This window comes from Scyliorhinus canicula, chromosome 14 (assembly GCF_902713615.1).
Source record: "Scyliorhinus canicula chromosome 14, sScyCan1.1, whole genome shotgun sequence".
Classification (NCBI taxonomy): Eukaryota; Metazoa; Chordata; class Chondrichthyes; order Carcharhiniformes; family Scyliorhinidae; genus Scyliorhinus; species Scyliorhinus canicula.
In genome coordinates, this window is record NC_052159.1 from 77,078,257 (window position 1) to 77,091,881 (window position 13,625).

The 13,625-nt window shown below is 46.5% G+C and overlaps 1 protein-coding gene across 1 annotated transcript in view; it reads right to left on the reverse strand.

The window, feature by feature from the left end:
- Window positions 1–13,625, reverse strand: part of tenm4 (teneurin transmembrane protein 4) — an 851,752-nt gene that overhangs the window by 117,197 nt on the left and 720,930 nt on the right. The window contains 2 exon segments of the mRNA XM_038818655.1: window positions 2,387–2,603; window positions 3,779–3,925. Coding sequence (XP_038674583.1) covers window positions 2,387–2,603; window positions 3,779–3,925 — 364 coding nt within the window.

Genomic DNA, 13,625 nt, shown 5'->3' on the forward strand with positions numbered 1-13,625 from the left:
TTCTGAATGTCCAAAACACCTAACAAGCACGTCTTTCGGGAATAATGGGATGAACCCGAGCACCCGGAGGAAACCCACGCAGACACAGACAGGGGCTGGTTTAGCACAGGGCTAAATCGCTGGCTTTGAAAGCCGATCAAGGCAGGCCAGCAGCACCGTTCAATTCCCGTACCAGCCTCCCCGAACAGGTGTGGTGACTAGGGGCTTTTCACAGTAACTTCATTTGAAGCCGACTTGTGACAATAAGCGATTTTCATTTTCAGACAGTGACCCAAGCAGGAATCGAGCCTGGGACCCTGGTGCTGTGAAACAACAGTGCTAACTAATGTGCTAATGTGTGGATATTGAAAGAGTGGGTGTGGAGGATGCACGGGACATGGAAGATAGGAAGGAGAATGGCGATATAGATGCATAAGGTGAAAAATTTAGGGCCTGATAGCCATGATACCAACTCGGTCAGTATCTCAATAAATGGAGATGGGCCTTCTCACCAACTGCCTCACCATCCACCCACCTCCATTGCCATGTTGACCATGCCTCTGGAGGCAGCGGTCCTGACTGCATCCCTCCCCACCTCTCTGGAACAGAAATATGGCAGATGGAGGTCTCCTTAACAGATACGGATTGGCAAGATCAGGGGCATTCCCCATCTCGTAATACCCATTTCCTTCAAGAAAATCCAGCCCATTGTGTCTCAGTTGCTGCTGTGAACAGTTGATTATTAGGTTGTTACAGCAGCAATTTAGTGGGACAGCATAGTTTGACCTAAAGTTAATCCATTCTGTTTAAAAAAGTATAGTTCTTTTAAAGTAAACATTTAATTGGCAGATCTATTACTGTGAAAAAAGACATTTGGAATCCTATGAATGTATGATTACCCAATGTAACGATAAAGCTACTTTTTTCAATGCCCTGTGATCTGTATGATCTGATATTTTTTTGAATGATATTTAACTTTTCTTTCTAATTCAGGTTGTTTTTTTCTCCCAGTCTCAGTTGACCTGAAGCTACTTGTTAAGGGCAAGCCAGAGTCTCCATGTCAAACAAACTCACGAATTTAATTATGCACCATGTTTTGAGGTTGTATAGGAACAGGAGGGATTTTTTTCAAATTTTTGATGTCTCTCGAAGATATAATTAAATACATAAAAAGTGTAATTCTGTTCTGTGTTTCTCTCCTCTGTTTATCTGCTTACAATAAATCTGACTATTAGTTTTAAAACCTGGGCCACACTCTGGTGGAATGATTATTATTCCATCTACTCAAGTCAAGGAAATCATTAGTGCATGCAGTACTTCCTGGAATAGAGCAGTGGAAGTTCCTTAATTGACCGCTGAGCTTATTACATTTACCAGGATAGTTGGAAAGTAAAGGCATACACTGTGCTATCGCAGTCAGTGCTTGTTCTCAGCAGTGGTCTATTACTCTGAACCAGAGGAAATTATTTGGTATAAAATTCCCAGAATGTAACAAGACATAAAGCAACTTGACACATTATCAAATGTTACAGGCAATTCATAGCATGCTTAATATGGCGAGCCTTGCTACCTCTGATTGCTGCCTCTTCACATAATACCCATATTCCACAACTTCTACTAAGGGTTACTTGGAAAGAATGGGGAATGGGACTAACTGAGTTGCTTTGAGCAGAGCAGGCACTGACGATGGGCCAAGTGGCCTCCTTCTGTGTTGTAACAATTCTATGATGTTCTTTTGAAAGTTTTATCACCAGAATAACCCCAGCTGCAAAATACGTTCTGGAATTTACTTTAAAGTTTTACAAAAAATATAAAACAATAAATATTATTTCTTACATGAAGTCCATAACTACTTGTATCTGCATAGTGCCGGATTTAAGACAAGGGTTATTTTTGCCCAAGGCATGCAAATATAGTTCAGTCCCAATTTTAATGCTACATGACGCGTTTTTCTTTTTCTATTATGAATGTATACATTTATAATGGGATGTAAACTTCGGGATTCTCTGTCCTGCCAACCCCATTTTCCGGCACGATGCCCCTCTGATGACAACGGGATCCTCTCTTTAGGCAGTCAGCCAATGGGGTTTGCTATTGTGGCCATCCCAGACTGTCAGGAAACCAGCGGGCGTGGGTGTATTGCCGGCAAAGGGGAGGATCCTGTTGACAGAGAATCCCGCAGCATATGTTGTAATTGCTCCATCCCGCCAGCAGTGATGCTGCAGCAACTCCACTGACAGAAAAGTTTCAGTATAGTGGAATGCTTACATTGGCTTCCAATCCAATTGTGAAGGCATACTTTCGTCATGGGAAAAGTTGACAGAAAACATATCCAAACCTAGACTTTAATATATTTTAGATTTATTCTGCAAATACATTTTTAAAATGCCTATCTAAAAGATCTTACCCACTGCGGAAAGGGTTTTCATCAGGGATCACATGTGTGCCATCCTTGCTGATGAGGAATTTGACTCTGTCGTAGAAGGATCGAAGGTTCTGTTGTGAAGTTGGCATCTGTGTCTGCTGAATAACATCAAGAGGATCCGATGATCCGAGGCACAGTGGATTTTCATGGCATAAAGACTGAAGGCAACAGTCAGGGTCCATGCAATCAATTAAGCCATCTGGTACAGAAAGAACCAAGATATCTTTAGAAAATTAATTAAAATGAGAAACAAAAATGACTTGGGACTGGAAGGCAAGCAAATTAATTTACCTAATTTACACAGTAATAGAGGACCTGTTTTCACAATAAAATATGACACACCGAAACCTCCATACTTGTATTATAATCCACTCTTTTATTTTGTGAAAAAAAATTATTCTGCACTTGTGAAGAAAGACTCCACTACTAAATCGCAGATGTATAAATAATAAACTTTCAGAATGCAGCATTTGGATTTTCTTGGCAAAACAGCAAAGTATTAAGAAGTGATACAGTTGGAGGATTGAAACTTAACTTCATGCTGAACGTTTCACCTTACCATCCCTTATCGTTACCACAAAAAGTTCAGACAGGTCAGACTGTGTACATTTATGCTGATGGGAATACAATATAAAATCCACAATTTTGAAGTTACAACAAAGGAGAAAGAAGTCAGAAAAATGTATGCATTAACATTGCACAGCATAAGGGCTGAAGTGCAGCTCCAGTCAATCATGGGCCATATGGCACTGGTCACTGGGGTGTACTGACAGCTGATACCAATCGGTGCTTCCACATTTTGATACTGTGTTGAACTATCTTCATTGAATTTCTTTTTACTCTACATAGGGAGAACAGGCTGTTATAACATTCAATAGGTTTTCGGTCCTTCCTGTGCAAAACATAGCAAGATCTGACTGATCAGCTGTCAAAAATTCCATAGTAAAGATTTGTCCAAAGATAACAGCTCTGTTGTTACATGTCGGCATTTTCTAGTCATAGACGCTTACTAGTGCACCTCGGGTTAAGATTCATAAAACTACTATTGGTATGTAAAATAAAATATAATTTAAACCTGCATAATAAAGAAACTCCAATGTCATACAGCGCTCTGCAATGCCAATAAAAAATGCCAATTGGGAACTTATGCAGAATTTCTGAAGAGTGAAGGGGACTTCACACACTGGCTAACAGAGGTCTGGTTAAAGTTCGCATTTGCATTCACATGAATATTCAGCAATGACAAATTATTGTAATCACGACAATTTAAACACGAACAACTGTTAATCTATTCTTACAGCCCCAAAATCTTTTATGGTCTCTTTGCTTTTAATAATATTGCTGCAGATTTAAAATGCATGAAAAGCTTCTTACCTCCATCATTATCTTTCCCATCGCCGCAAGCAGTTTCCATGGAAATGTCACATCCAGCACCCCTCCAGCCCAGCTGACACACACAATGCCAACCATTCTGATCCAGCGTGCATCGCCCATTTCCATTACATAAACCCGGGCAACCCTCTGTCAATAGAAATAAGTTTCAACATTGAGACTTTTACTTTTAGTTTTTCAGTAATCACTAATCAACATGGGGCATATTGGGGTAGATCTTGAATTTGTGAAATTCTCTAAAATAGGTGTTAACAAATGAGCAGCTGTTTTGCATCTCTCCCAGATCCCATTGAAATCAATGAAAATAAAATTTGGGAGAGATGTATAAAAAAATCAATATCTACTGCATTGTGTTCTTCATTCAATTTTCGACATAAATACTAAAATCAAAGTCTGAACATTCATTTGCTCTTCATAAAACTCTTCTGAAATAAAGCTGCCTTTATACACCATTGCAAAACAATGTAACAGTATGGGAGGTTTAATAATCTGCATCAAGAAGCAGGGACTGGGTTTTCTCCACAGCAAGTGATGGGGAGGTTCTGCGAGAAAAATCTGTACCTCCTCACAGTAAGCTACAATGTTCCCACTTAATGTGTTAAATTTAAATTCATGGATGCCCAGTAGATTTTTCTCACTGCGACTAGTAATTTTTTGGAGATTAGCAAACCACCGTGAAGTGATAACAGCTTCTAGGTTTCTCTGGGCATCTATACACATTAATATTTTCTCTTGTATGTAAACTTCTATTGTATTGTTTAACTTTGAAAGTGCTTTAATTCATACATATTTACATTAAATTATAACTGTCACCTCCCCCCCCCCCCCATCCATTCCCATAATCCATTCAATTTTTCTGAAATATATATACTCATGTTTGGTAAATCTCCAAATCCTCTACTCCCTTTGTCTCCCCATTTCTTGCCATGTGTTCAACTGTCAAGGTTCTAAGTTCTGGCATTCCATCTTTAAGCCGATCAGCACTTAATATTGTTGGCCTTCTCAAAAGAGGCAACACCGACTCTCACCGACTCTCCAAATGTTGGGTGTGAACCCTCCACCCTTCATTGTCTGGATTAAACTTTACCTGTAGTTTCTTTAAATTGACTTGGGGATTGCGATCAAAACATGAGTCATTAATTAGTTCTCTATTCTCAAGTCAGCGAACAAAAATGCATCCAGCACTAAGTTTTCCGTGATTACTTTTTGGGTCCTACTCCGATCCAGGCAATACTACCTGATTCTTTGATTCTTATCTTTTGACCAAATTTATATCTATGACACTAATCTATTACTGCTGCTCCCCCTGCCCTCACATAGTTGTCTCAGTTATGATCAAAGGTCTGGGGCCAGACATTTCCTTTCTATATGTTGTCTTGTGACAACATTCACAGCCACTGGAACTGCTTTTGGAGCATTTGTCACTTGATTGTTTCAATTTTTTTCTTGCCTTTCTCTTCAATCCTATCTTTTGCAAATTTTTAAAGTTTTGTCCTCATCTACAACACCTTCCATAGCTATGCCCCTCCCTACCTCGGTAACCTTCTTCAGCCCCACATTTTAGTACATGCCCTCTTCTTTCTTCCCATTCATCCCTGCTCACTCTACAACAGCTTTGATAACAAATCCTGCTCCAGTATTTTTTACACCACATTCAGAAATTTTACCTCTAAATCCTTCCATCACTTTAGCACTAAACCTTTCTAAAATCTCTCAAAATCTTCCTCAAAGTCACGATTCACTATCTAAGTTGTTTTTTGTCATTATGAATCTCAATGGCATGTTTTTATGTTAACAGTGTTATGTAAGAGCAAGCAGCAGTTATATCTTATCATTAAAGTCCCAGGGTTCCAAATGGGGGTCAGTTGTGTCAAATCTGTGGTAACATGACCTCTTACAGACAACCCCCTTAGCTGTCTGTAATGGCCTAGTGACATAAACCTTGAGTACCACTAATAAAATCAGAGCCACAGACAAAGTAGGCAGATCATTGTGGTAGTAGGTCCTCATGTATAAATAGCAGTGGTCCCAGGTTCTCTGCCATATCCTCACTAAGATCAGCACAAGTCCTGTGTTCCTGTTTTATTCTTTGGGGATGAGATGGTCAGAGCTATGTTAAGGCATGGTTGAGGGCAAATGTCAAGCTGCCCAAATCCTGAAGGAAAACTTGAAGCAGTTGACAAACCTGTTTTTTTGTCATTTCTACATTATGAGGTAGTTTTCTGAAATCAGGCTGGATTCTCCGTTTGGGAGACTAAGTTCCCACGCCGGTGTGAAAATGGTGCTGTTTTACGCCATGAAAACTGGCGCAAAACAGCCACTGATTTCCCGTTTTGCTGGGGGCTAGCAGGGAGGCAGCTCTCTCTGTTGGTACGGCCCAGAGCATTGCCGGGTCCGTGGCCTCGCTTGCGCACGGCGACGGCCTGCAGCGGCCGCACTGTACTTCATGGCAGACTTAGCCCGCAGACCCAGCCCACAAAAATAGTATCCCCCTTCGGCTGCTCGTGCACCACGGGCTGCCCGCTCACGGTGCCCCCAGCCCAGAATGAGGACCCCCTGCCCGCGGATTGGCACTCTCCCAACTGTGACGGTGCCGGACTGACTTCGCAGCCGCCACGCGAGGTTCCCGGATGATGTGAGCACACGTAACCCACGCCGTCGGGAACTCGGCCGGTTGGGGATGGAGCATCGCCGGGTGGGCTTCAGGCAATGGCCTGAGGCCATGGATACTTGGCACGGCGTACTCCTAGAGTGCGCTGCTTTTCACGGGGGGAGAGAATCCGAAAACTGGCACCGTTCCCGATTTTGGCGTCATAAAGAATTCTCCGACCCGTCTCTGAATGCGATTTTGATGTCGGGGGAAGGGGGGGGGGGGGGGGGGGGGGGGGGGGGCGGACAATCAAGCCCTATGCCTCTGACCAACTTTGATAGTAATATAAAGTAAAGGTTCATTCATTCAAAAACAAAAATTACACTGACACACAAGCATGGCTTCACACAGTTAATAGTACTTTAAAACAGTTCCAAAGATCCAAACTTGAACTGCATTCAGAGTTAACCTTCCCTTGTCTGAGGCAACAATCCTTATAGATTTTAAATCTATGGAATTCTAGTAATATAATCATGCTGTGTCTTTTGCTCTTGGGGTGTCCTCTGAGGCTGACAACAACTGATTCTCCAGGTCTGGCCTTGTCGATGCTGTTTTCAGCAAGATCTAGGTTGCTACCATGCTGTCTTCTGGGAAATCTAACCAGCTACCATGCTGTCTTCTGGGAGATCTAACCAGCTACCATGCTGTCTTCTGGGAGATCTAACCAGCTACCATGCTGTCTTCTGGGAAATCAAGGCAGCTACATCCCATCACACAGGTTTCACTATTTTCTTAAAATGTGTTTCTTTGCTGTGATCTCTCTATTCTTTATTGTTTCATCCAGTCTCTCAGCAGTGCCCCTTTCCCAAAACTGCTCAAACTTCTTTCTTTACTTTAATTCTTATATTTTAAAAAGTTAACTTATCCTCATATTGCCTTACTTACTTACAATTTCTACAACTTATACATGCTCCGTTTGAACCAAAACAACTCACTTCAAAAATATTTTTATTGCCTGTGTAAATTCTTATTACAGTTCCTCTTGATTTATTAACATAGCACAGCCACTTCTAACAGTTGTTTTCGACCCTTGCAGTCACTCTGTCTCTTAAACCAATTGCAACAATCAAATCACCACCAGCCTGTTTTTTGGTAGATGAGAAAAATGACAGTGATATCACCAAATGAAAAGTATTAGATTTCCTAATTGTTCTTGTGGTAGTTACCACTGATGTATATATTGTATATATAGGATGCTGACACAGGTGTTTTACAGGTGGACTACAGGTACGGGGGTAGATCCCTGCCTGCCCAGTAGACGGAGTATAAATATGTGTGCTCCCCGTACAGCAGCCATTTCATCAGGAGGCCACACATCAGTGTAATAAAGCCTCGATTACATCCTACTCTTGTCTTTGCGTAATTGATAGTGCATAAATTTATTACACCGAGTTTTTCAGAGATGGCCCTCTGCATCAAGCTGGATCGCCTGCAGCTGCATCCTTAAGCAGACAACGCCAAAAAGGACTTAGAACATTGGCTAGCCTGTTTTGAAGTGTATATCGGGTCTGCGCCAGACACAAATCCAGAAGCACAGAAGCTCCAGATCCTTTACATGCGGCTGAGCTCCAACATCTTCCCACTCGTCCAGGACGTGCCGACCTATGCAGAGGCCATGGCACTACTGAAGGAAAATTATGCTCAGCGGACTAACAAAATCTACGCCTGGCACCTCCTCTCCAGACGGTGCCAACTTCCTGGTGAGTCGGTGGAAGATTTCTGGCGTGCCCTGCTCGCCCTAGTTAGAGACTGTGACTGTCACGGAAAACTCGAATTTGCTAATGAGAGACGCATTTGTTACGGGCATAGGGTCTGACTACATCCGCCAGCGCCTCTTAGAAGGGGCCACGCTCGACCTCGCAGCGACCAAAGAACTAGCGCTCTCACTTATGGTCGCATCACGCAACATTCAGGCCTATGCCCCGACCGCGCAGCCCACCCTCCCCTGTGCATCATGGACTCCGCAGGCGCTGGCCCATCGTGGACCCCATCAGCGACCGCCCTCAGCCAACCCCACGCCTGTGCTGCGCGGCAGCCAACCAACCCCGAGGGGCCCAAATGCTACTTCTGTGGGCAGTCAAAACACCCCCCACAGCACTGCCTGGCGTGGAGCGCCCTCTGCAAGGCCTGTGGCAAGAAGGGACGTTTCGATGCTGTGTGCCAGGCCCGCTCAATCACCGCTATTGTCCCAGCACCCCCCACGTGCGGCCAGTGGGCGCTGCCATCTTCCCCTTCTCGGACCTCGGACCACGTGCGACCAGTGGAAGCCACCATCTTGCTCGACCCACAACATGTGCGGCCTGTGGGCGCCGCCATCTTGTTCCTCCCAGGACCAGTGGGCGCTGCCATCTTGCCTTCCTCACGACACGTGCAGCCCCAGGGCGCCGCCACCTTGCCTCGCCCACAACACGTGCGGCCCGTGGGCGCTGCATTCTTACCCGACTCAGGACCCCTGCCTGTCGGGCACCTCATCCGGCCGCTCATCGCCTGCAACCGCCGGCGACCAGCCGCATCTTGCCTCAGTCACGATTGACCAGTCTCGACCACACAACCTCGCAACTGCTTCAACTAAAGTGAAGTTCAACGGGCACGAGATCTCCTGCCTGCTGGACACTGGGAGCACTGAGAGCTTCATTCACCCCGATACGGTAAGGCGCTGCTCCCTCGCGGTACACCCCGATAACCAGAGAATCTCCCTGGCCTCCGGATCCCACTCCATGGCGATCCGGGGGTACTGCATCGCCACCCTCACCGTCCAGGGCGCGGACTTCAGTGGCTTCCGCCTCTACATCCTCCCCAACCTCTGTGCTGCCTTGCTACTCAGCCTGGACTTCCAGTGCAACCTCCAGAGCCTAACCCTGAAATCCGGCAGGCCCCTACCACCCCTTACCATGTGCGGCCTCGCGACCCTTAAGGTCGACCCGCCTTCCCTTTTTGTAAACCTAACTCCGGATTGCAAACCCGTCGCCACCAGGAGCAGGCGGTACAGTGCCCAGGACAGGACCTTCATCAGGGCTGAAGTCCAGCGGCTGCTTCGGGAAGGCATCATCGAAGCCAGCAACAGCCCCTGGAGAGCCCAAGTGGTGGTGGTCAAAACTGGGCAGAAAAACAGGATGGTCGTTGACTCCAGTCAGAGCATTAGTTGGTACATGCAGCTCAACGTGTACCCCCTCCCACGCATATCTGATATGGTCAATCAGATTGCACACTACCAGGTCTTCTCGACCGTGGGCCTGAAATCTGCCTACCACCAGCTCCCCATCCGCAAGGCGGACTGCCCATACACTGCGTTCAAAGCAGACGGCGGCCTTTGGCACTTTCTTAGGGTCCCCTTTGGCGTCACCAATGGGGTCTTGGTCTTCCATCAGGAGATGGACCGAATGATTGACCGGTCCGGACTGCGGGCCACTTTTCCGTACCTGGACAATGTCACCATCTGCGGCCACAATCAGCAGAACCATGACATCAATCTTTCCAAAGGCCTCCACACCGCCAAACTCCTCAACCTAACCTACAAGGAGAAGTGCGTGTTCAGCACGAACTGCTTGCCATCCTCGGCTATGTGGTCCAGAACGGAGTTCTGGGGTCCGACCCCGATCGCATGCGTTCCCTCATGGAACTCCCCCTCCCACAATTCCCCAAGGCCCTCAAACGAAGCCTGTGGTACTTTTCGTATTATGCCCAGTGGGTCCCAAACTATGCGGACAAGGCCTGCCCACTCATTCAATCTACTGTTTTTCCTCTGACGGCCGAGGCTCACCAGGCCTTCAACCGTATCAAGCAGTGGCGTGCAGAGGTCTGGTGATGCCCAGGGGCAAATCTTGATTGTATGCCCCAAAGACTCAAGTATAAGGCCTAATATACTGAGAAATATTATGAGAAACGAAAACATTTTGAATATATAAACACAGATGAAACATGAAATAAACGCTTTATTCAATTTTAATATAAATCAATCAAATTTATTAAGTTCTTTTCCCCAAATGCTACCTCCTGTCACAAAACACCTGAACTACTTCACTTTTTACATCAGCTGTGAGAAATTATTTTTCAATGCTTATTAAAGCCAGGTTGGTCAGTCGCTCCTGTGACATAGAAGACCTCAGATATGTTTTTATTAATTTTAGTTTTGAAAATGACCTTTCACAGCTTGCGACTGAAAATGCAATTGTAATCAGTAATCTGTATGAAGCACACAGCGTCGGAAAGACATCCCTCCCATACTGCAGTAAAGACTCCAGAGCATCTTTAGGATCAGGGGGAACTCTATTCCCTCCAGCTCGAAGGAGCATCACAAAATCAATAATTTCGTCTTTATGACCTCTTTATCTTTGTCATCTCTAAGGTATAGGACGGCTGCCTGAGGTTAAATTGCGCTGTAAGAGTTAGTCAATTTCCACCTAGCGCTGGGGTTCTAGGGATATTGTTCTCTTCTTCAGTCATCTTGCTTTGCAGCAATGGGTGAGATGTTATGTCTCGAAAGTTGTGCCTCCCTCCTCTGCAACCCCCATGGAGAAGGATAAGAGCAGCAACGTCATGGAAATACTGTTATGACCCTTGTGGAAACAAACTACAAACAACCCAACTAAGACCAATATACAAGACTTCACTTTTATATTAGCAATCACACCAAAATCAACGTAAATTAAACATAAATTAACAGGAAAATTGCAATAATATGACCGATAAATTACACATAGCAGATACAAAGACATATCTCACACATTTCTCAGTCAGCCCATTCAGCACGTATCGCATTCATTTCAGCCACAATATCCTTCAAAACGTTGAACTTCTTCAAATCAAATTCCACCTTCATTTCTCTAAAGCTTTAGCACCAAGTCTCATCAAACACCGGCATTACTTCACCCAATTTCCACAAATATAATTTTCACAGTCAACACATTTCCAGATCCCTTCTTCTTCACAAAACCCTGGTCATATGGGGCCTGTTTTTGCACTATGCCAGTGCATAAAGGGTCCCCAAATCCAGATATAAAAGCTCTGTTCAAGATCCGAGCTCCAGCAGCTTGCAGTCAAGTCTCTGAGAATCTCCCATTTATAGGACCCTGGGCTTTAAGGGTAAGAGGGCAAAAGTTAAGAGGCCATGATGAATCTTTATAAAATACTGGTTCTGTCCCAAATGGGTGTCCCTGGCCCAAATGTCAAACTCTGGGCACGACAGTTTAGTAAGTTGACAACTATAGAGAGGGTGCAGAGAAGAGTTTTAAAATGGATCAAAAGATAAAGATAAAGAATAAATAAAACGCACCCATGGTGGCATTGCCATCGATTCGGGAGAATTCGTGCCCTTTCTGTTCCCACTCCAGCCGCTGAGTGCAAAGCCGCCTCTTCACCAGCGGCGACCGCGGTGCGCAGGCGCTCCGGCCGACCGCGGTGCGCAGGCGCGCTCCGGCCGACCGCGGTGCATAGGCGCGATCCATTCTCTGCACGCCGCTACCCCCATCCAATGGCTGCCCGGGGCCAGCGCACCGTCGGCCCCCCCCTCTGCACGCCACTGGTATCAAGGCCGACATCGCCAAGGCCGCGATGCACGCGGTTGACAAGACGTTACCATTCCAAGTCAAGAGCGATGCATCAGACGTCGCTCTGGCCGCCACCCTCAACCAGGCAGGCAGGCCCGTGGCATTCTTTTCCCGCACCCTCCATGCCTTCGAAATTCAGCACTCCTCTGTCGAAAAAGAGGCCCAAGCCATCGTTGAAGCTGTGTGGCATTGAAGGCATTACCTGGCCGGCAGGAGATTCACTCTCCTCACTGACGAACGGTCGGTTGCCTTCATGTTTAACAACACACAACGGGGCAAGATCAAAAGTTGTTGTTGTAGGTGGAGGATCGAGCTCTTGTATTTTGTATTTGAGATTTTGTACCGCCCCGGTAAGCTCAACGAGCCCCCCGATGCCCTATCCTGAGGTACATGTGCCAGCGCAAAAGTGGACTGACTCCGGACCCTGCACGACAACCTCTGTCACCCAGCGGTCACACGTTTTTACCATTTCATCGAGGCCCTCAACCTGCCCTACTCCATCAAGGAACTCAGGGCTATCACCAGAGTCTGCCAGGTCTGCGCCGAGTGTAAACCGCACTTCTACTGGCGAGACCGGGCGCGCCTGTCGAAGGCCTCCCGCCCGTTTGAACACCTCAGCGTGGACTTCAAAGGGCCCTCCCCTCCACCGACCGCAACACATATTTTCTCAGTGTGGTCGATGAATATTTCCGATTCCCCTTTGCTGTCCCATGCCCCGATATGACGTCTGCCACCGTCATCAAAGCCCTCAACACCATCTTCACTCTGTTCGTCTCCCCGCCTACATCCATAGTGACCGGGGATCCTCATTCATGAGCGATGAGCTGCGCCAGTACCTGCTCAACAGGGGCATTGCCTTGACCCCAGGGGAAATGGGCAGGTGGAGATGGAGAATGGGACAGTGTGGAGGGCCGTCCAGCTGGCCCTACGGTCCAGAAATCTCCCGGGCTTCCGCTGGCAGGAGGTCCTCCCCGACGCACTTCACTCCATTCGGCCGCTCCTGTGCACCGCGGCTTATGAAACCCCCCATGAACGTCTCTTTGCCTTCCCTCGGATGTCCACCTCCGGAGTTTCGCTCCCGACATGGCTAACAGCTCCAGGACCTGTTCTCCTCCGTAGACACGTTCGAGTCCACAAGGCGGACCCGTTGGTTGAGAGGGTACAGCTACTCCACGCCAACCCGCAGTACGTTTACGTAGCGTACCCCCATGGCTGCCAAGACACAGTCACCCTCAAGGACCTGGCATCAGCTGGTTCCACACACGACCCCCCCTCCTCCCCGGTGCCACTCTCCCTTCCCCCGGTGCAACCTACCGCAGCCCCCGCTCCTGGACAATCCGTCCCTCCCCTTGCTCACGCCCGGGGATGAAGAGGATCTCGACACACTCCTGGAGTCACCGAAGACCAAGCCACCTCCGGAGTCGCCACCAGCTCTGCAGCGCTCTCGATGACAGATCAAGGCACCGGACCGCCTGAATTTGTAATATTATCTGTACTTTAAAACACAACTTTCTGTATATAGTTCTCCACCACCCCCGCTGGACTTTTTAACAGGGCGTGAATGTGGTTTTCACCACTGATGTATATATTGTATATATAGAATGTTGATGTAGGTGCTTTATGGTAAGGCCCC